General features: G+C 51.8%; 1 protein-coding gene and 1 long non-coding RNA gene across 12 annotated transcripts in view; one reads left to right on the top strand and one right to left on the bottom strand.

Annotated features, from left to right (window-relative positions):
• The window catches only part of Rph3al (rabphilin 3A-like (without C2 domains)), a 143,304-nt gene that overhangs the window by 54,842 nt on the left and 66,213 nt on the right, over positions 1–22,249 (top strand). For all 9 annotated transcript variants that reach the window (XR_010055126.1, XM_039085148.2, XM_008767942.4 and 6 more), the window contains exons 2-4: positions 3,605–3,714; positions 5,532–5,675; positions 7,941–8,070. Coding sequence is in view for 8 of the 9 variants with exons in the window: in XM_039085148.2 (XP_038941076.1) it covers positions 3,638–3,714; positions 5,532–5,675; positions 7,941–8,070 (351 nt within the window). In the remaining variant the exon portion in view is untranslated. The remainder of the gene's footprint in view (positions 1–3,604; positions 3,715–5,531; positions 5,676–7,940; positions 8,071–22,249) is intronic.
• LOC102549419 (uncharacterized) lies at positions 9,251–22,161 on the bottom strand. Of its 3 annotated transcripts, none has more exons than XR_594814.4 (4): positions 22,019–22,161; positions 19,650–19,887; positions 11,641–11,669; positions 9,251–9,513 (listed from the first exon to the last, which is right to left on the bottom strand). It is a non-coding gene; the product is annotated as an uncharacterized LOC102549419 (long non-coding RNA). The 3 variants fall into 3 exon arrangements; XR_010055675.1 differs by having other exon boundaries at positions 22,084–22,147; XR_005490360.2 differs by lacking the exon at positions 9,251–9,513 and having other exon boundaries at positions 11,645–15,727.

The raw sequence follows: 22,249 nt of genomic DNA, 5'->3' as shown, positions 1-22,249 counted from the left end.
AAGCTCTGAGGAGCATCTCCACCTTCTCCTGGCTCCCTTTCATTCTCTGCCATTATGGAGGTAAGGCTTCAATACCCAGGTCCTTCCTCCTCCCTTCTGCTTCTCCTCCCAGCTCACCCTATCACAGCCTTCAGTTTGGAAACTTCTACAGAAGATGAAGTCTTCTCAGTGCAGAGCCCCAAGGTTCCCTGGCTTGTTCCTGTCTTCCAGGGTCCCCCCCCCCCCCATTGCTCCTCTGCTTCTGTAGAGTGGCCAGTGGAGCCCAGAGGCCACCACCCTTTTGTGTCCAGCCATAGAGGAACTGGGATGCCAGGCTCAGGGTTGCCACCATGAACACATTGGTCTGGCCCAGCGCCCCCTGCAGGTCAGGAGCAGAGCTGGGCAGCCCATGTAGAATCTGTCTACCTGGACCATACAGCCCCTCCATTTCTTGACACTTGAATGTTAGGAAGGAAAAAGAGCGTATGTATGTCTTGCATATCTTAAGTAGTTACTTCGAGTAGAGTAATGCATTTCACACTCTGGTAGCAGTGTACCACACTGTTCACAAAGCTAACAGAAACTGAAACAAAAACAAACCAACAGTGCACTAGAGCCTGGGTACAGGTTACAGGTTGAAGTTTTTAATGGACATGACTTTCTTATTTTTATATTTGATTGACTTATTTGGGGGAGCAGTAATGCTGGGGCACACGTGTTGAGGTCAGAGGACAACCTGAAAGGGGTTGGTTCTCTTTGTCCACCATGTGAATCCTGGGAATCAAACTCAGGCCATCAGGTTTGGCCTTAGGCACCTTTATCCAACGAACCATGTCTTCACCCTTGAGCGAGTCATTTTTGCCCCTGCCAGGTTTTCAGGACTATATTAGCACCATTTGTGAGAAGGTGCTGGCCCAGGTTCCTAGCTTGCCAACAGTGTCTCTGAGCCTGTCTGGTTGAGGGTTCTTTACCAAAGTGTGGACCGATGTGGAATGCCAAGTCTGGCTGGGAAACTTGGCTGCCTGGCGGGACCTGTGAGATGACAGTGGGGTCTAGGCTTATACCGCATGGCCAGTTAGAGCCATCCCACACGCTGCCCCCTGGTGGTCATCATGGGCATGGGCCACGTTGGTCCGAAGAGTTCTCTGAAGTATGGTTCAGGGATGCCTGAGGGTTCCCAGCACTTCTCAGAGATCCCCCAAATCAAAACTATTTTCCTCATCCTGAGACTCTCGGCCTCTTTTGAAAACAGGGAAGATGGAAAGTATTCAGATGTGGCTTCAGAAGCTGTGCTGGAACTAGTTTTTAAGAAAGTGCCATCTGTTGAGTTTTGGTGCAGAAAAACACACACCATTATCTGGGAAAGCTATTAGAATACTCCTCCGCTTTCTACCCATCCTACACATCCGTGAGAGCCTGGACCCCTTCCATGTACTTCACTGGAACAACATCTCCAAAGGTCGAAAGAAAAGTCAGACAAGAACGCTCAGCTGTCTTCAGTTAATTCCCAAAGCAAAGTTAATTGCAAAAATATAAAAACAATCCCGGGACTCACATTGTCTTTGTTTTGAAAACACGTGCTTTTCTCATAAAAAAAATATATATATATATATACATATATATACATATATAAATTTTATGACTACCTAATAGGCCTAGTATCTGCAATGGGAGTTTTTAGATTTCTCAGCAAAATATCAAAATATAATAGCTCATATATTTTGGATAGTTCAAGATCGTCTTTCTCACTGTGTGTGTGAGGCGGTGGTCCTATGGCACATATGCCAAGTCAGAGGGCACCTCTGGAGTTGGTTTACTTCACCCACTTTTATGTGGGTCTTGGAACTGAACTCAGGCCATAGGCTTGCAGAGCAAGCACTTTACCTGCCAAACCATCTTCCCAACCCCAAAAGATCTTTTTATATCTAATGAGTTGGACCCCACATATTGTTGCCATCACCCCTATCTAATTCCAGAATGTTTCTTTCAGTTCATAAAGAAACCCTAAAGCCATCACTGTCCTGTGCCAATTAATGACCACTAATGAGCTCTGTAATTTTGCCCATTCTGGACATTTCTATAACCAGTGTCACATAGTATGTGATCTCCCGTACAAGTTGGCTTTTTCACTTCATGTTGCATTTTCAAGGTTCTGCCTTGTTAGAGAAGGTCTGAGATCTTCCTTTGCATGATCTTTCCTTTATCAGTTGTCCCTGCTTTAGGAACTATTAAGAGTAATGTGACTTAACATTTGTACACATGTCTGTGGGGACACATGTTTTCAGTCCTCTTGTAGTTGATACCTAGGACAATTGAGTTTCTGGGCCATGTGGAAAGTCTGTGCTTAACATTTTGAGGAGGGGGCTGGAGAGATGGCTCAGCAGTTAAGAGCACCGACTGCTCTTCCAGAGGTCCTGAGTTCAATTCCCAGCAACCACATGGTGGCTCACAGCCATCTGTAATGAGATCCGGTGCCCTCTTCTGGTGTGTCTGAAGACAGTTAAAGTGTACTCATATATAACATTTTGAGGAAATACAAATTTCCAGTCTTTATGTTTTTTAAAAATCATTTTCATGTATATGTGTTTCGCTTATGTGGATCTGTGTGTGTATGCACACAGTGCCTATGGAGGCCAGAAGAGGGCACCAGACCCCCTGGGACTAGAATTACAGGTGTCTGTAAACCAGCTTGTGGGTGCTAGGAATCAAACCTGGGACTTCTAGAAGAGCAGCCACTGCTCTTTAACCACTGAACCACATCACCTACTTCCCCCATCAATATTCTTTTGTAGAATATAAAGGGGTTCTAAATTTTCAATCCACCAGACCGGATTGGATGAAATCAAAGGTTGTCCTTACACACACCTTCTCGTTTGTCTCTTTTTCTTCCCAGCACATGTGAACACACACGCACACGCACACCCACATGCACATGCACACACACACATGTGCTCCATTGAGAAGGCACAAGCAGCGTCTTCGTACTAGGCAGCCTGAGTTAGCCCTCTGCTCAGTAACACACAGAAAGCCAGCTACACTACTTACGTTGAACCATCAGGTTCTAAAGAAGGTCCTGTGGGATTCTCAAGGCTATCTCTTAGTTCTTGTGGACAATGACTCTTAAGAGTGCCTGGTGGAGGTGCTGGCTGCCACCCTGTGCCTTGCCCTCTGGAGAACACTGTGGGGATCTCTTAGGGAGCAGAGCACAGGCCTGTAAGTCGCCATTCTGGTGCGATGGAGGTAGGGGAAATTGAGGAGATTCATGAGTTTGCCTCAGTGACTTGCTCTCTCCTCATGGGCTTGGCTCTCAGGGGTGTTCTCAGGGCAGCGGGGCTGTGTGGGAAAAGGCAGGGGTTGGATGCTCTTCAGGGCTTGACAGCAGAGTTGAAAGTTGCTGCGCGAGGGTGCCTTCTCTCCTGATTCTCACCCTCTGATGTCATGTATACTCCGGTCACTTAGCCATATGATGCTCCTCGCCACCCGCCCCAAGCCCCCGAGCCTTTGGGAAAGGATCTCTGAGTGAGGCCTTTGCTGGAGGAGTTGGGTGTGGCACTGTGGTCAGCAGGGATCGGAACTACCAGTAGCACCTAGTCCTGACATGCGCTTCCCTTTCCCCTTGCCTCAGATGTGACTCCTGCCCTGGGCTGTGCTCCCCATCATGGCTGACACCATCTTCAGCAGTGGAAATGATCAGTGGGTGTGCCCCAACGATCGGCAGCTTGCTCTGAGAGCCAAGTAAGTGCCTTTGGCCTGCTAGAGTGACCCTTCCCTCTCCACCCACTGCCTCTTCCCAGTCTTTGGTGAGCTTTGTTCCCCAGGGGGAAGTTTGGAGAGAGGTGGCTGTCAAATGCACACCACTCTTGGCCCATGGTTATCTATTCCTCACTATATAGAAATAACTTGTCCCCATTTCTCAGATAGGGAAACTGAGGCCTGCCCTCCTTGCCCATGTCCCTTGTCAATGGCTGGGTTGGGACCCACATCTGAGTCCAGCTGACACCCACAGCAGCCCACCAGGAACAAGGCCTCCTCATCACTGGCTCTGCTCTTGTCACTGAGCCTGGCATAACGGGGCAGTACAGAGCACAGGCCTGCTCCCTGAATGAACAGCTCCCTTCAGGAGAGACCACGGCTAGCCTACAGCATCTTTCCTAGGCCTCAGCAGGGTCGCTGTCCCTCTGCTGTCCCTTGTGTCTTTTTGGAGATCTTCATTTTCATATTAACCCTCAACCTAGTGATCCTTCAGTTTTGGTTGGGCCTGGCCTCCCCCGACGTCACATGCACACGCGCACATGCACGCACATACTGTGTACCTGTGGCTGAGCTTGTCAGATACCCCTTGTGCTCGCTGGTGGGTGGTGCTGTCCCTAGCTCTGATAGGGCAGGAACATCCCTGCAGCTGTCAGACTGTGCCAGTACCAGGAGCCAGCATTTCCCAACTGGGACCAAGCTTAAGAAATTCGCAATTAGACATTATCAACCTGTGGGAGACCGAGCTGAGACATCAAAGGTGGGTAGAAAAATTCATCTGAAACACTCAGGAAGAAGGGTGTCACATGTGATGTGAGAACATCTTTGCCCCCCTCCATCTGGGTGCCTCAGCCCCACCTCACCCCACCCCTGCAGGGAGAGTGACAGGGATAAGATTGGACCCTCTCGCCAGCTCTGATGGCAGGTCAATGAGGTGCCCTCCCTGACAGGGTGCACACTGCTGGGAGACCTCAGCTCTTGGACCTCATACAAGAGCCCAGCTGTCCCTTGACCTTCCAGCATCCCTTTCGTTCCCAACTCCAGCTCTCACCCACCAGCTACGGAGAGCTGCCGTAGCCTCTCAGAAGAGCCATTGTGAGTGTCTCCTCCCAGGTGTGTGTCTGACAGACAGATGCCCCCTGCGGAACTGGAAGCAGAGTCCAGTAGACTCCCTGGGATTCCTGAAGAGTTTTCCAACCCACATTCTTCCTTCCAGGCACCCATCCCTCTGGACCTTTGCGTTAAAGCAGAGATGGGGAGAGGTGAACAATGTTGTATGGATAGTTGACAATGTGAGTTCTTTTGATGAGGATGATTGGCAGTAGGGTGGGGATGGGGTACTAACTGGGTCCAGGACCAAGACTTCCTTTTAAGTATGATGCTTCTCTTGACCCAGAGAGGTAACTGTTACATGGAAATATGGGGACAGTTCCAGGCATACGAAACAGCATGTGCAAAGGCCCTGGGGTAGAAGGATCATGGCATACAGGAGAGGCCTAACAAAAGGCTGGTATGGCTTAAGTGCAGAGTGTGAAGGCACACAGTGTAAAAGACCAAGAGAGGACCAGACAGGGCAAGGCCTGGCCCTCCAAGACTTTCCTTCTAGAGAGGAAAACAGTGGGCTCCACATTGCCCTCTAGCAATGACACTCAGTGGTGGGTACACATCCAGACCATATAGAAACGTTCATTATGGACTCTGAACCACAGTGTCCAGGCTGTGCTTATCCAACTCCCATAAGGGCTTGGTGGGTACACTGGGTTACTGCTGTCTCACCTCTAGCCACACTGTTCTCTCCCAAGGCTGCAGACAGGCTGGTCTGTGCACACATACCAGACGGAGAAGCAGAGGAGGACTCAATGCCTGAGCCCTGGAGAGGTGGAGGTCATCCTTCAGGTCATCCAGAGAGCAGAGCGGCTGGACATCCTGGAGCAGCAGAGGATTGGGTGAGCAGAGTCAGCAGAGACCAGGCACTGAGCAGGGAGGCTGTAAGGGGTCTGCAGAGACCAGTCTACAAGAGTCAGGAGGCCCCAGCTTCTCATGGGGGAGGCTGGGATGCAGGCAGCTGTGAGCTGGGATTGCATGGATTCAAGACCCCAGACAGGAGGGTGGGGTGAGCCCAGGAGCTTCTTGGATTTGGGCTCTGAGTTCCCTCCTGCAGCTCAGGCGAGGACTGAACTCATGTGGAGGTCACTGAATCGCCCCACCCGAGGCCCCAGCAGGAGGTGCCCTCTGGTGTGTTTCCAGCTTCTCTCCTGGCCTCTCCCATCTAGGGCTCAGCCATCCAACATGTCAGTGTGCCTTTTTATTGTTGTCGTTTGATTTGGAAGAGCTCAGATAGGGGAGCGCGATTGCGCAGAGCTTGGCTGCTTTGGGCAGGAGCCCCGCTCGTTCTGATCTCGTTATTTTTCTGCTCATCTTTTTCCATTAGTTCCATGATCATTTTTAAAAGTCAGACACAGTAGAAAGGCAGCTTTAGTAGGCGATGGCCCCACTAGAAAGATGACTGCCGTGCTGACGGCCTCTTGTATGAGCCTCAATCATACAGACAGGTCATTATCGTGTCAGTACAAACAGGGCTCATGGCAGAATGGCTGGGGTTCTCTCTCTCTCTCTCTCTCTCTCTCTCTCTCTCTCTCTCTCTCTCTCTCTCTCTCTTTCCATCTAGCCTGGCTTCTTACAGATCTCCTCCCAAAGGGCCCAGCCAGGTTCCAGGCTAACCTTGTATGCTGGTGATTGACATCCCCCCAACACACACCCCTGCCACTTCCAGAGCCCCATGCTCGCCCCCAGGATGGTGGGCAGGGAGTGGGTCCTCTGTGCTGTGGAAGTGCTTTTGGACACTCTGTCAGCAGGCTGATGTCACAGTGCTGCCTCAGGAAGTCCCTTCTGTGATCCGAGGACACCTGACCCTGAGCGGCAGGGTGAGGAAGGACCCAGAAGCAGTACTGCAGATGAATTATTTGCATGGTGGAAGCGTGTCCTCTGCATGATGCATGGAAACATGACATGGATTGACAGATTGTTCCCGAGAGCAACTGAGTCACGCCAGGCTAGAACTGGGTTTGCTCCCAAGCCTTACAGATGGACAACAGTGTCAGTTCTGTGGAAAACGGAAGTGCTCAGTGTAGAGCATAGGGGAGGAAGCAGCCTCACTGATGAGCTAACTATCCCTGGTCCCCTCAGGAAAGTGTGGGCCTTGGGGGACCCTATACCAGGCAAGTTTAGAAGTGGGGACCCTAGCTCCACTTCTTGGGAGCATCATCCCTCAGCAAGCCACTTCTGGTTTTCCTGGCCCCAGTCCTGTCTGAAACAGGAAGCATGGCTTCCTTCTCCTAGGGGCAGGGATGACCATGGGAGGAGTGGATGGACCACATGGTACTCCTCATCCATTCAAGAGTTCTTACTGAACATCCACTGGGTACCAGAAGTAGAGTGGCTGACAAACCAAACAGTTTGTTACGGAGCGGGAGGTGGGGGATGAAGAGGGTGTCTATAGTGGAAAGGGTCATCGATCCCAGGACGGGCACCTGTGCAGGCTCAGCTGGGCTCCTCGGTGCTCAGCATCCGGCAGTTTCAAAGAAGAGTTGATTTTTCTCTCCTGCCACCAGCTTCTCACCTGCCCAGATGCTCTGACTCAAAGTCTACCTACCAGGATCTTAACACTGTCCTTCGGATGCAGCTCGAGGCCTCTAGCCTTCTTTGGAGAGAGGGTCCTACCTCCTCCTGGCTTCTTTCCCCCCCCTCTCTTCATTATTCCAGATTTCCACAGGAGTTTAGAAAATGTCCCTTTGATCAGATCACCTTCAAACTCGTTAGTGGCTTCAGATTGAACTGAGCCAGCCTGTGACCTACAAATCCCTGGGATCTGCCTTAGCCACTGCCCTTCTCTGGCTTATGGCTTATTTCTCAGCACCCTGTTGCATGTCTTCAAAATGTCTTCCCAGGCCTCCACCTACCTCACTTTATCTGGCTCTTCTTGTCCCCCTCACTCTTGGCTCGTTTTCTTGTTCATGAATTTCAACGAAGGTTGAACTTAAATTCCGAGAGAGCGGGGACCAAGTGTGTGTCTGGCCTGGTTGTTGCAATATTCCCAGTGACCAACAGGCCCTGAGCGTGTATGCTTAGACTCTCAGAGTAACTGTGGCCTAGCAGTCCTCATGGCAAGGACCTGAAGCACCTTCCCTCTGACACCGTGTCCTGTGCTGCAGGCGGCTGGTGGAGCGGCTGGAGACGATGCAGAAGAACGTGATGGGCAATGGTGTCTCCCAGTGTCTGCTCTGCGGGGAGATGTTGGGATTCCTGGGCAGCTCCTCTGTATTCTGCAAAGACTGCCGGAAGGTAAGCCCTGCTCTGGCCTTGCCATTCAGCCCCCCGCCCCACAACGGGTCAGCTTTGCCATCCTGTGGCTTTGCACCCCAGTTTCCAAGGACAGTGTGTGCACATGTGTGTGCGCGTGTACATTTATGTATGCAGTGATATCATCTGCTCTTTGGCAAGAAGGCCCTGAAGATTGGATGGCATGGCTTCTAGGGCTAGCCCTGGCAAGATGACTGAGAGCCTGGGTGTGAGTCCAGCTCTTATGCCAACCATATGACCTCAGAAAACTGGGCTAGGATTGTAAGCCTCGTTTTCTCCATCTGGAAAACAGGAGCAACTGTCACATGTGCTCAGATGCGTTCAGTGCAAACCTCCTAAAGCCTTATCCAGCACATAGGCGCTCGGTAAATGTTAGGCAGGCCCTGTTGCCTGAGGTCCAGGAATTTGCTAGGTGCCGTGTGCTCTGTTCCGGCTGTCTGCTCTCCTGATGTTAGGGAGAGTGGCCTTCACACGATCAAATGGATTTTCGTCTTCTCTTATACTAAACTGTGCTGTGTGTTACAGCGTTTCATAACGAGCCCAAGACTTGAATAATTGACTTTAGTTTACCATTTCCCAGGGAATAACGTACCTTGCATGGTTTGCATTTATTTAGGATCTCAGTTTCACTCATGTAGAGCCTGTGGGATTATTTATCTTCCTAGTAGGAACTCTTCTAGATTATTCCACTTCCAGCCATGCCTGTGCAGTTATCAGCATGCAACTCCCCCTTGCTGCCTCCCGTGGTCAGACACATCATTACCCCAATCCCTTTGGGTTTCACTTTCACCCTAGTTACCCCAACATCCCTTTGGGTCTCATCCTAGTTTGCCAGACCCTATCCTTAAGCAGTTTCCACGGCTGTCCTTTTTAAGCTTGGAATCCCTTTTTATTTTTTAACTTTTATTTAATTTTATGTGCATAGATGTTTTCCCTGCATATATGTTTGTGTGAGGGTGTTGGATCCCCCTGGAACTTACAGATAGTTGTGAACTGCCATGAGGGTGCTGGGACTTGACCCTGGGTCCTCTGGAAGCACAGGCTCTTAACTGCTGAGCTATCTCTCCAGCCCCAAGAGTGGAGTTCTTAAAGTGAACAAGACAGAAAGAAAGGAATCTTCTCTCTTAAGATAACAAGAAATGACAAGTCATGATCACCTAAGATGGTTTCAGAGATTTACCAATTCTGGGAAGAAATCAGAGGCTATAAGCCTCAGCTGGGGTGGGTGACCCGCACAGAGAGGACTGTAGAGGGGTGGGTGACCCGCACTGAGAGGACTGTAGAGGTGGACGTGCTGGAAGCAGTAAAGTTGGCCTTGAAACATTAGGCTTTTGCAATGGCACCGTCTGAGGCATTCCAAAGCTAAACATTAACCGAGGTGGGTAAGCAGGAAGCCAGGATCTGAGGCGGAGTCCTTTCTCCTTGCTATCACATGGGGTGAATTGATCATCAGAGCACAGCAGAGGACGACGGGGACCCGTGGGTCTGCTGGTTCCCCTTTTAGCCCGGAACTAGAGCCTACCTAGGTGGTGGGTGTAGGAACCTGGGGGTGCTTTGCTCCCAGGATCAGGGCAGGTGGCCATGTTTTGTGACTTCTACTTTCTGCCCCTGTGGCCCCCGTGGGTCTGCTGGTTCCCCTTTTAGCCCGGAACTAGAGCCTACCTAGGTGGTGGGTGTAGGAACCTGGGGGTGCTTTGCTCCCAGGATCAGGGCAGGTGGCCATGTTTTGTGACTTCTACTTTCTGCCCCTGTGGCCCCAGCAGCCTGTTTGCTTCTCCTGTCCCTCCCCCTACAGCTACTCTAAAGAGTTCAGGTTTGTGGGACCATGAAAGGCTGGCCCATAACTCCTCCCACGGGACCGTCCCTCTGCCACAGAGAGAGCTGATGACCCTGGTTATCAAAGAGTTAATACCAGCTGCTCCTCAGAGAGCCATTGCCTAGGCAACGGACTGGCCCAGGGGAGGGCCTCAGCTGGGTAAGGGCTGTAGGGGAGGCGTTCTTTCAGACCTGCCTCCACCGCTGCCCAGTGCCCTGGGGCTGGGCTGGTTGGAGGACATTTCTGTGATGTGTTCTTTCTAGGCCAGTGGGAAGGAGACTGAGTGCTGGCCTGGCAGAAACTTGTTAGGGCCAAGGTGGGAGGGGAGGGAATACTATTTAAATAAGGGCATTGGGAGGTTGGGAGAGTTGTCTTCATGTGTCCTTAGGAAGACTGTTACCCAGCCATGGGTATCCTGCTTTTTCAAGACAGGCTTGGCTGTCCTGGAACTCGCTCCATAGACCAGGGTGGCTTCCAGCACACAGAGATCCAGCCGCCCCTGCCTTCTGAGTGCTGGGATTAAAGGTGTGCACCACCACACCCCACTTGCCATCCTTTAAAGAGTAGAGGGTCCCCTGTGTGCAGGCTGGTTCCGGGGGGGATAGACAAAAACCCTTGCTGTCATTGAGGCTGTTTTCCAGGGAGAGCAGAAACTGGACAACAATTTTTAAATGAACATAAAATAATGCTGGGAAGAGTTAGCACTTTGTCCAGAGTGGAAACAGTGATGCGTCCTTGTCTATGGAGAGAGACCTCTCTGAACTGATCTTAGATACAAGAGTCAGTCCTGGGGAGGATCTAGGTGGAAATGTGTTCTGGGCAGAGGGACCTGCAGGCACAAAGACTTTGAGGTAGAACCAGCTGGCTCTAAGAGCTAATGAAAGTATCTGGAACAGAGGGAACGAGGGATGAGCTTGGGCAGATTCATAGAGCCACTAACTCCAGGTCAGGAACTGGAATTCCAACGTGTCTTTAGGAGGATGCCATGGAGACTGAGCATGGCGAGGAGTACTGAGAAGAAGTCTGTTTTGTGGTTGTGTGCTGTTTGGGTGTTTTGCCTTTTCTGTGTATGTCTGTGCACTCTGTGGGTGCAGTGCCTGGATAGGCCAGAAGAGGGCAGTAGATCCCCTGGAGCTGGAGTTGCAGTTGCGAACCACCATGTAGTTGCTGGGACTTGAACCCTGGCCCTGTGGAAGCAGCCAGTGGCCTTACCCACTGAACTACCTCTCCAACCCCTGCTGTGTGTTTTCAAGGGATAGCTCTAGCAGTTGTAGGCCAAATAGATTGTTGGGAGGTCTTTCTCCTGTGCAAGCGGGAGGCAAGCCTTGCGGTGATGGCCATTGGAAGAGTGAAGGGCTTGGGGACAAGGCAGCATGGGGATGGAGGTCCTATGCTAATAGAGCATCAGTGTCTTCTGTGTATTCTAAACAGATGGGAAGGAATTAGAGGTTGTGAGTGGGGGTCCCTGATAAAGAGCCCTGGCCTGTAGGAGGCCAAAGTGAGAGGCCACTTGACTCCCCTCTCCCCCATGTCTCAGAATGGCCCCCATGCTGTTCCCACACCGGCCCTGGGAAGTTCCTGGAACTCCTGAATGACTGACTGTGACCACAAATTGGGGGCTTGGGGGTGGGGTGCTTCTCTCTTCCTCAAAGCAGGAACAGAGAAACTTAGAGCTGTAGGACCAGCTTGGGTTGCATTCCCAGCTTGCTTCTATGGAGTGTTCTAGTAAAACTCACCTCACCTCTTCCAGTCTTCATTTCTTTATCTGTAAGACAGGGTCAAAAAGTAGCCATCAGCACCAGATGGATGTGAGGGATGGGTTAGCTGGTACAGAGAAGCCCTTCATAGCCTGGTCCATCCCTAGCAAAGGTGGGGGGGGCTGTCACTGTCATTGTGACTGGGCTGCCCCGGGGGCTCCCTGTTCAGAGGTTTGCCACAGAGCATGGACAATCACAGGAGACACAGTGATGCTCAGATCAGCCAGTCGGGGCCTTAACCACAGACCTTGCTTTCCCTGTGGTTTGGGTGGCTGGAAAGTCCAAGGCAATTCAGCGTCTTCCTGGCCTGCCAGATGGGTGCGTTCCTCCTCATATGGCACCGGGCAGGAGCCCCAGTGTCTTCCTCTACAGACAGATCCTATCAGATATGGCCTCACACAGGATCCCATTTCTCTCTCTCTCTCTCTCTCTCTCTCTCTCTCTCTCTCTCTCTCTCAGATGGAGTCTCATTATCAAGCCCATCGTGGTCTCCGATTCAGCCCTTCTGCCTCTGCCTTTGGAGTGCTGGGATCCCAGCTGGTTACCACCATGTCTAGAAGCATCGGTGCCTTCTTGGGCTTCATATTGAAGCTGCTGCTTTGTTGGTCTTTTGTTTTCCAAGATTTATGTAATTATATTAAGGACCTGAATGCCTTTGCAGTTCTCAACATTGGTGTCAAGCTAGCAGGGACCCCGTGAGTGTGCAGGTGCCAGCATCCAGGCACAGTCTGTCTCTCTCTCAGGGGTGAGGGGAATCTAAAAAGGGGGGGAATTCTTCCCTCAGGTCCTGACTGTCAAGGTGGATGAGCAAAATCTTTTAGAGTAACACCCGCTGCTGTAGGGACCTAGCTTCCAAGAACTTAACCCGGAGAGCTGTGTGGAGGAGTGAGTCTTCTAAGACAAGAAGGTGTGTGTGCTTGGGCAGGCTGAAGAGAAAGGATGCTGGGAAGATTCATGGCATTGGAAGTTGTTGCCAAGGGGCTGGGGACAAATCCTCAGGTGCTCCTGGGGACATTGATGCCTCTCCAGCAAGATCCCTGACAGTGTCTGTCAGCCACAAGCTAATGAATGTGCCTGGGAAAGGCACTGCAGTCCTGGAGCTGTGGCCCTCTGTAATTGGGCCTTCACACACACTCACACACCGGCTGCCTGGCCTCATTTCCCTGGCTGTGGTGAAAAGGGAGAGGGGCTGGCTGGCTAATTAAAGAGGCCTGGTACTCCTAATTGCCTCTGATCTGAGTCAGACAGCCGCTTCCCAGCCATGTGAGGCTGTGCCGGGCTACGGGATGACCATCTGAACCCCAGGACAGGACGGTCACCAGCCTAAGGAAGCAGTTGGAGCTTTTCCTGGTCTCAGCCAAATGGATCTCACAGTAAAGGCCCAGGATAGCCAGCCTGACATAACCTAGATCCTGTGTGCTGAATCCTGGGAGCAGAGGCCTGAGGTTAGCCCGCGGTTTTCTCCAGTCCCGTAGCAAAAGTTCTGAGGGGCATCATGGCCCCAGCCCAGCATGGGAGAACACTGCAGGGCAGAGTGTGGTCCACACCTCATCCCTCCTGCCACAGGCTCCAGACCATTTTGCTCTAAGGATCAGCGTCTCGCTGTAGAGACTGGCAGTAACTCCAGGCTATAAAGAGGTTGCGCAAATTCCCCCGGAACCCTGGGCAGACTCCATTCTGGTCAGGGTGAAGGTTTTGTGGCTGCTGAGTAACGGAGGAGCAGATGGCACCTACTTGTCACCCTCCTGCCTGCCCTGCCTGCCCTGCCTGCCCTGCCTGGGCAATCTGAGGAAGCAGAGTCCCCACATCCCCATCACTATCTTCTGATCTGCTGGTGGGAGCACTTCCTAGAAAGCCTGCTGATTCTGAGCAGAGACCTCAAGTGCTCCTGTGGGGGTTTGGGAGTCCTCCCCAGCTATTCCTCAAAGACCACCTCCCGCAGGTGGAGACACCAGAGGAGACAAAGGATTCCAGTGCCAGCTACTCAGAGTACAGCCTGAGGACCGGAGACACAGACATCCCCCTATGCCGGCTGGAAGTGAGAATTCTCAGGCCCTCTTGAACCTCCTGAGCCAGAATCTGCATTTCACCAGATTCATTAGCTTGGCGTCCTCAGGTGTCATCCACACCACAGCACGTGCCTGTCTGACTTCCTCTCCTTTATGAGGGGACCAGCATTTCAAGATGACCATACTTCTGCTGATCCACTCGTCCATGATGGATACCCTGAGTGCTCCCACATTTGAGTTCCTGTGAACAACGTGACTGACTCTATGTGCTGTTGTGCAGACTTCTTTCTCTGAGGTCCTGCTTCCAATTCCCAGGGAGATTATACTGAGCAGTGGCATAGCTGCATCCCACTGTGGGAGCCGCCATACCGTGTGCACAGGGGCTGAGTGATTTTACATTGCTGCCGTCAAGTCAATGTGCAAGAGTCAAGAGGTAGCCATTTTCTTTTCCTTTCTCTTCTCTTCTTTTCTTTTTTTCTTTCTTTTTTGCTGGGAATTGGGATTTGCTGAAAGTCCATTAAGGAGCTCCCACCCTGACCTCCCTTTCCAAGCCTGATCTTAAGCTCCTCTGCTCCTGGTGGAGAGGGGAGAGAAAACATGGAAACGGCAGCCAGCCACCTTGAGTGATAGCATATTTATCCTAGCTGCCTCCGAATGGCCTCGCTGCATCCTTTCTCCTCCTCGGCCTAATTTGATGTGGAAGGCGATGCGTGTTTGCGCCTTATTACAAAGATGGATTTTTTTCGTTCGGCTACTGATGTTTCCTAAATTCCCGGAAAGAGTCACTTAATTCCTCTGCCCTGAGGGGCCCGCTCCGGCTGCTCGCCTGTCGCCAAGGCTGTTTGGCAGGAATTGACTTGGCTCCTGTCGTCAGGATCAGAGGATTGGACCAGACACCAAGCTGCATCTTGGAACATCCACCTCGCCTGGGGTTGGCAGGCAGAACATCTCCATTAAGGCGCATGTACCCTGCTGCCTTGTGCCTGCAGCCGGCCTTTCTTCCCCAAGTAAAGGAACTCGGCGCGGTTGAGAGTCCATCCTGTTCACCACTGACCTGACCTCCTTCTTAGGGTTATCTGGATAGAAGGCAGGCTATAGCCCACTGGGCCAGCGATGCCCTTAACTCAATGGACTGACTTCCACCCCGGGCCTGCTTGTCGGTTCTGCAGCCCTGGACATTGTGCCCATCTGACTCCCCAGGGAGAGAGAGGGATGCCAGCCTGACACGTACACAGGTCTCAGATGGGAGATAGGGCGCCGAGAGAGAGAGCTGAAAGAGAGGCCCCAGGACAGACGATGGGGAGACGCTCAGCAGCCTCTGTTCGAGGGGAGCAATGTTGGGAGTGACGAAAATGTGCCCAACAGGGCATGGCTAGAGCAGACATGGCTCTGGAGAGGCCCTGGGCTGGCAGGTACTTGGGTACTTGGCAGTTTGGGTATTTGGGAGACTGAGAAGAGGAGCAGAGGGAGAAAGGCAGACTAAGGGGAGAGGAAGACAAAAGGAGCTTCAACCCAGGCTGACTGAAGCAGCTGTGTTTGTTCCTGCATCACTAGAGCCACCCAAGAGAGCTGAGCAGCCCTGAGGTCTGTGAGAGAGGCAACGTCCACACAGATATCGCGAGGAGATCTGGGGCCATTGTGGTGGGTTGACGGGAATGCACTGACAACTGAACTTCCCACGCAGCAGGGACCAGGGACCAGGTGTGGTGGCACATACCTACCATCCTACCGCTTTGGAGGCTGAAAGATGACGACTCAGAGTTCCAAACTTGCCCCGGCTACAAAAACCAGCTTGTGTCTCAAAAGGGAAAACAGTAGCCAGGGCCTAGATTAGGGTAGAGAGCACCAGCATATTCCAAAACAAGGAAGAGAAATTTATGAAACAAGTTCGAATCACTGGGGTCTAGGGACCGTGCCTCAGTTGGCAGAGTTCTTGAGTCTGAAGCGCTGGGTTTGATCAAAGCACCACATAGACTCTGACTCTTGGCACACACCGAGGTCATCCTCTTCATTCAACTCTACAGCAAGTTCAAGGCCAGTCTGGGCTATAGAAGACCCTGTCTTTAAGAAAGGTTTCCAGTAATGACAGCTGCCTCCATGCCAGCTCTCCCCTCCCCCACCCACTTTATCCCCCAAACCACCATGGGAACTGGCTAGGTACACTTCTCTTTTTTTTTTTTTTTTCCGGAGCTGGGGACCGAACCCAGGGCCTTGCACTTCCTAGGCAAGCGCTCTACCACTGAGCTAAATCCCCAACCCCTTTAAGATTTATTTATTTCATGTATATGAATACACTGTTCAGACACCTTGGAAGAGGGCATTGGATCTCATTACAGATGGTTGTGAGCCACCATGTGGTTGCTGGGATTTGAACTCAGGACCTCTGGAAGAGCAATCAGTGTTCTTAACCGCTGAGCCATCTCTCCAGCCCGGTACACTTCTCAAGAGAGGAACGGGACACTAATCAGGGATGAAGTCCTTCCGCAGGTGGGGTCTTAATGGCCTTACCCAGCAGGCTGTCTCAGCTCATGAGCCTACTTTGAAAAGAACCCAGGGCAAAAGGAGTAGGTGAGGGTGTGTGGCCTGTCAGGTGACAGTGTGTGGCCTACCATCCCACGGCAGCCTGCTGTTCAGTGTCAGCTTCTCTATACAGGAAGTGAGCTAGGACCAGTTGCTGAACATCTGTTGTGTGTGGCAAGGTCATCCAGGTCGAGGGTGGGGCAAAACTAAGGAGGGACTACCTTGTGAGCCCACAAAGCTGTCCAGTGGGACACAAGGAACAGAGGGATAAAAGGAACATGAAGAGAGAATATGAGTTGAGTCTTCTTCCCTGCCTAGCTCCTCAGCACTCGGGAGGAGTGCTGCCATCTTCAACAGCAGGGCACAGACCACCCCAGGCTCAGCCACCAAGACCTAAGGGCAGGATCTCACCCCAGCATGAGCTTTCAGCCTAAGCCCCAGCCAGCATCCTACTCCCCTACAGTACAAATACTCCAGCTTCAACTCCAATTCCAAACCCTGAGATGCCTGCCACCTCCCTGGCTATTCTGGAGTCTTGCGTGAACACATTGGCCGACCTGGTCCTCCCTACACCAGGCCCTAGATCAGGGGTCTCCCCCGCTTTGGAGAACCGGTGGCTAGAGTGGATCTTACAAGGATCGAAAACAAATGCAAAGAGGAGGTTCTGGTGGGTGAAATAGTAGGAATTTCAAGTGGAATATCCACAATGGTTTACCAGAGCTCGGCCATGTCCAGTTTGTGCATTGTCCTTCCCTGCCTGGCATCACAGTGGCAGTGCTGAACAGTGGCACAGCTTGCTTTCTGGCCCTCCCTCTCTTAGCCCAGGGCACCTGATGGCTCCAGAGGATAGGAAGGGGTCTAGAGATGTGGCTTAGTGGGAGAGCTTGCTCAGTACGAGGCCCTGGCTTCACCCCAGTACTGCAGATGTGAAAAGGAAAGCAGCTTTGTTCTCCCCTGGTCATGCTATTGCTGGGAGTGGGCGAGTAGTCCAGGCTGCGTCTTAAAGACCCAGCAAGGCTGTCCCTTTTTACCTTGAGACTCACCTTTCCCTGGATTTATTTATCATGCAGGATATGGGCCCAGGACCTCAAGGCAAGGGCTCTGTCACTGAGCTACATTCCTGGCCATCTCTTCCTGGACTCTTAAAAGATAATAGATTCTAGAGTCCAGCAGTTTAGACTACTGGATTCAGTTGCCTGTGTTCTCCTGCCTCGATTTTTCTCACCTGGAAATTGGGTGAAATCAAAGTTCCTGCCTTGGAGTGTGGTTGTGAGGGTAGAAATGAGCCAGGCCCATGATATGCTCTCAGAGATGGTGTCTTGTGCGCAATGACTGCTGGAGAGTTAGAGTTTATACAAATGTAGGTGAAATATTTACCCAGTACTAGCCCTAAGAGTTTGGGTGTTTTTCCTTCTAGACTCTCTTCTCATGTCCAAGTGTCTACAGATATTATTATATCTGTTATTTATACACAGAGGGTGTATGCCATCTATACATGTATATGTTATCTGTATACTGAGTGAGGGTGTATGTTGGGGAAAGGTTGTTCTCAAGACAGGATCTTGCAAAGAAATCCAGGCTGGCCTGAAACTTGCTGTGTAGCTGGGAATAGCCTTGATTTCTAGTCTTCCCACCCTCACCCCACCAAGAGATGGGCTCGCAGGCCTCCACCTACCTCTACCCCAGTGCCTGGCCATGTCTGTGTATTTTCTTGATGAAACTAAATATATTTCTTATTCTGTAGTTTCTTTTGTTTATGTTTTCACCTCATATCACATCGAAATCAACACCCCCACACCCACACACACGCAAAACAATCCAATTCTGTTTTTAGGAACTATGTAATAATATAAGGGAATTTCCCACACTGCTCTGCAGCCCCTCCTTCCCAGTTACTCGAAGCCTGCTGGGGCCAGGGCTGGACTGAGGGGAGTAGATGCCTGCCCCTTAGACAGCAGACATCTCCCGTCCTGCTCCTTAGTCTGCTCTCTTCCTGGGACCCACAGGCCCCGCATCTTGCCTCCTGTACACTGCCAGCACAATCATGCCCACCCGTGTCTGAAAACCAGGTGGGGCAGTTCAAGTTTATCTCCTGAAGGCTCCTTGGTCCTTCTGAGGGGTGGCTGGGAATCCTGTTATCTAAGGCCATCCGCATCTGCCCTCCTACACTCACTACTATAGGCCATATATGGAAGGAGGGTCCTGTCCCTCCGATGTGACCTTGAATGAAAAACATCATCCTCCCCCCCCACACACACACACATTCTCCCTCCACTCCCCTCAAGACCTACTGTGAGAGGAAAGGGTTGTAGTAGACAGTATTGTAGGCTCTTCTGAGCAGTTTCATCCTGTGGCGCTCAGGCCCACCCAGTTACCATTCACAGACTGGGAGTTGGTGTGAGGCAGCTAGGGCAGGGAACTGAAGCGCCCACACCGTGACCTCTGCACTGCCCTCCCCGTGACCTCTCCACCTGTCTGAGGGTGCTTCTGGGGCTTTTTGTGGATGTTGGTTTTGTTTTTGTTTTTCCCAGTCATGGTTTCTCTAGCTGTCCTGGAACTCGATCTATATACCAGGCTAGCCTTGAACTCACAGAGATCATCTGCCTGCCTCTGCCTCATGAGAGCTGGGATTAAAGGCATATGCCACCACCACCTGGCTCTTTTGGGGGAGGCTTTGAAGCTGCTCTAGTTTGCTTCCTAGCTCTCTTGAGCTCAGGACTCATGTCTGTGGGGTCAGGAGAAAGCCCACATGGGTTGGTGTGCTCTGAGAGTCCCTCTGTTCTGAGTCCCCACAGCCCACCACTGTTAACTGAGCGGCAAAAGGCAGTGTGTTTAGCCCATTTTCCAAATGGAGAAATAGATGCTGGGAGACACAGCTCACCCATGGTAGCTCACTTAGTTCAGATGTTACCTCCATAACTTGTGACAAGGGAAGAGAGTTGAAAATATTCAGGAGACCGCCCCCAAAAAGAAGGAGACATAGGTGCCACCTTATAAGTGGGGTACCCCAATGCCAGAAGCAACTCCAACGCCCATGGCAGATTACAGAGTAGGGAGCGGCTGCCAGCATTGGCTCCTGTGGCGGTTGACGCAGTCTGACCTGGTTTGTCATGATCTGGAGATGTCTGGACAGACACAGGGAGTTTGTAGGGATCTGGTTTGAGTCTCCCTGAGGCTTATCACCTAATTGAGTGAATAAGAGCTTCTGTAGCCCAAGGGTGGGAAGGAAACCAGTCCGGGCTCTGAGGACTTGCCCAGGCTAGGTCACAGTGACACACTTCTCCACCTCGACCACGTGTGCCTACCACCCACCTCCTCCTAAGGCCCCTGGCTGCTGTAGTCTCAGCTCCTTCCTCCTGGTGTGGTGGGTAGAGCTGTGCAAGGCTCCTGTGGCAGGAAGTGCCTCTGGGCAATCTATTTAGTGGCTCACTCTTAGCAGAGGTAATCCTGTGCACTCACTTGTCCTCTGCCGTGGTAAATAGCAGATAATGACATTTCCAGTCCGCGACGTGGCCCAGCGCCATGTGCTGCACCTCTCCGGCTGCCCTGCCAGCTGCCGCACTAAGGCAGGCCTGCGATTCTTCTTGCTTTCACACCTTTATTGCTGGATACTTCTCCCCACGGCTGTCAGATGCTCACCGACCACAGCCCACAGTGTGTGTGGCTTGTCCCTCTGCAACGGGGCGCCAGGACAGCTCTGTTGAAGGGGAGCAGGGTGGGGGAGGGGAGAATTGGTTCTCCTCCCCTAGGCTCCCTGTACCTCTAGCCTCAGAATCAAACAAGATTAGGTGCATTCAGAATGGTATAGGTGGAAACTGCAGTCTCAAAAGACCAAGGGCTAGGGAAATAACTCAATGGTCGATTACTTGGTTAGACATGAGGCCCCTATGCTCCATCCCTAACCACCTGCCCCAAAACAAAGAATTGTGGCTTTATCAGATGCTTTGGCAGGGAGGGAGACCCTCTCGCCCCTTTCCTTCAGAATTTGTTTCTCACTTTTATCTACCTCCAGGGAGAGGGACATTTCTTTTTTTTTTTTTTTTTTTTTTTTTTTTGGTTCTTTTTTTTCCGGAGCTGGGGACCGAACCCAGGGCCTTGCACTTCCTAGGTAAGCGCTCTACCACTGAGCTAAATCCCCAGCCCGGGACATTTCTTCCCATGAATGCAGACAGATAAAGAACGTGAGCAAGCGGAGGGAGGAGCTGGACTTCCAGAGACCCTTGTTAGAAACCACATTCAAAATTAGACAAGAGCTGGGTGGTACTCAGGGGCAGAGGCAGGTGGATCTCTGTGAGTTCAAGGCCGGCCAAGAACAGAGCTAGTACTAGGACAGCCAGGGCTCTGCAGAGAAATCCTGACTCCACCACCACCAGAATGCAGTCAGGAGTATAGTGGGTCTTATAAGGTATGAGACCCAAGCCCCTGGGTTCAGGGAAGGACTGAGCTGCTGCCGAGCTGCTGTGGTAGGGTCCCTTGCCGGTCTCCAAGTACTGGCTCTAATTCCGGCTCATCTCTCTGCTCCTGCCCTCTTCTACTTTGCTCTGCTCACACCATACTCCAAGTCTCCCAAAAGCCTTCCAAGGTTCCCCACTGTTTGCAGGACAAAGTCTAAGTGCCTCCATGTGGTGTCGGGGCCTCTGCTTCCTTCTGTGGGGGCAGGGGAGGCAGCGAGTTGACTTCCTAGGGTAATTGGCACCAACTCCGCCCCGCGGGTCTTTCTCCGCCTAACCCTGTCTTGTCATTGTCTCCCATGAAACTCCAGGCCTGCCGTCACCAGGGTCCCTAATTAGCTATTAGTACCATTGCCCAAAGACTGTTAGAAGCTCTGGGATGTTTGTCTAGTCTGCTGGATTTTTTTTTCCAAAGAAAACAAAACAGTTCCCAAAGGTACCTACTGGCTGTGTCTACATAGCTGGAAAGAGGGGGACGGGACTAATGTAATCCTTGGAGGCCAGAGGGGCCCTTGATGTTCTTCTAGGACGAGGTAGAGCTGACAAAGTACAGGTCCCATGCTGGGGGCTGGGGGGCTGGGGGGCTGGGGAATAGGGGACTGGGGAATAGGGTCTGGGGGCTGGGGCATAGGGGGCTGGGGACTAGGGGCTGGGGACTGGGGGCTGGGGCATAGGGGTCTGGGGACTAGGGCCTGGGGGCAACCTACTGACTTTGGCTAGGGATCTGTGTTGACTGTGTTTCGGGGGGTGCTGTGGATTGGTCATTTTGACCCGTAGCTACATCAGGCCTCCCGACTCCTCACTTTGCTCCCTGTGGTCCAGCCTCCCAGGTCCAGCAGCCTTGAGCTGCCTGACTTATGCTCTGGGCGCAGCAATAGTCGTCCTTCCTCTTTGTATGTTGTCCATCCTGTCATCCTGTCCATCTCACCCATTACATCACTGTTTCCTCGGGTCTGAGACCTCCCCACTCAAGGCCGCTTCCTGACTGGCTGTCTAAGAGTACCCAGTGAGCCTCTGGAAGCACAGCTGAGCTGTGCCTTCTCCCATTCTACCTGCACCAGGCCCTGCCACCAAGCCTCACGGCCACCTCTGTCCTGAGCCTTGGGGTGCTCCCCAGGGTCAGCCATTAGCTGGCTCTGTTTGCTTCCCTTCACATGAACGTTTGTGGGTTCTGTAAATAAGGGCAAGGCCTGGCCCCTCCCCACAAGTCTGTTCTGGGGATGTTGAATCAACAGTACTGTATACTCCCCAATATTGGAAGGATGCTGAGCCCAAGGCCCCCATCCCCACACCCGAGTTCTGTTGCTTCTGTAATACGGTCTGTGTGTCGTCCCTTGTCCTGGTGTCTGCTGCCCTGACCTTCCTTCCAGACCTTACCGATGTAGCTGTGATGGACAGTCCTTCGGAGGGATTTTAGAAGTCTGAAATACCAAAGTCCATACCCTATCTCTTCTTCCTCCCCGAAAACTGCTGGCCAACTCTCTGAATAAGCTTTGTTTACCTTCCTAACTTCTAAAGCCATGGAGATCCAGGAATTCTATGAGTATCTGGAAATGTTCTGGAAGACAGCTACATTCACCACTATACCGTCAACATACCCTGAGAATG

The sequence above is a fragment of the Rattus norvegicus genome, chromosome 10 (genome assembly GCF_036323735.1).
Source record: "Rattus norvegicus strain BN/NHsdMcwi chromosome 10, GRCr8, whole genome shotgun sequence".
Classification (NCBI taxonomy): Eukaryota; Metazoa; Chordata; class Mammalia; order Rodentia; family Muridae; genus Rattus; species Rattus norvegicus.
Note: the sequence above shows the minus strand (reverse complement) of the source record. Positions and strands in the feature narration are given on the sequence as shown.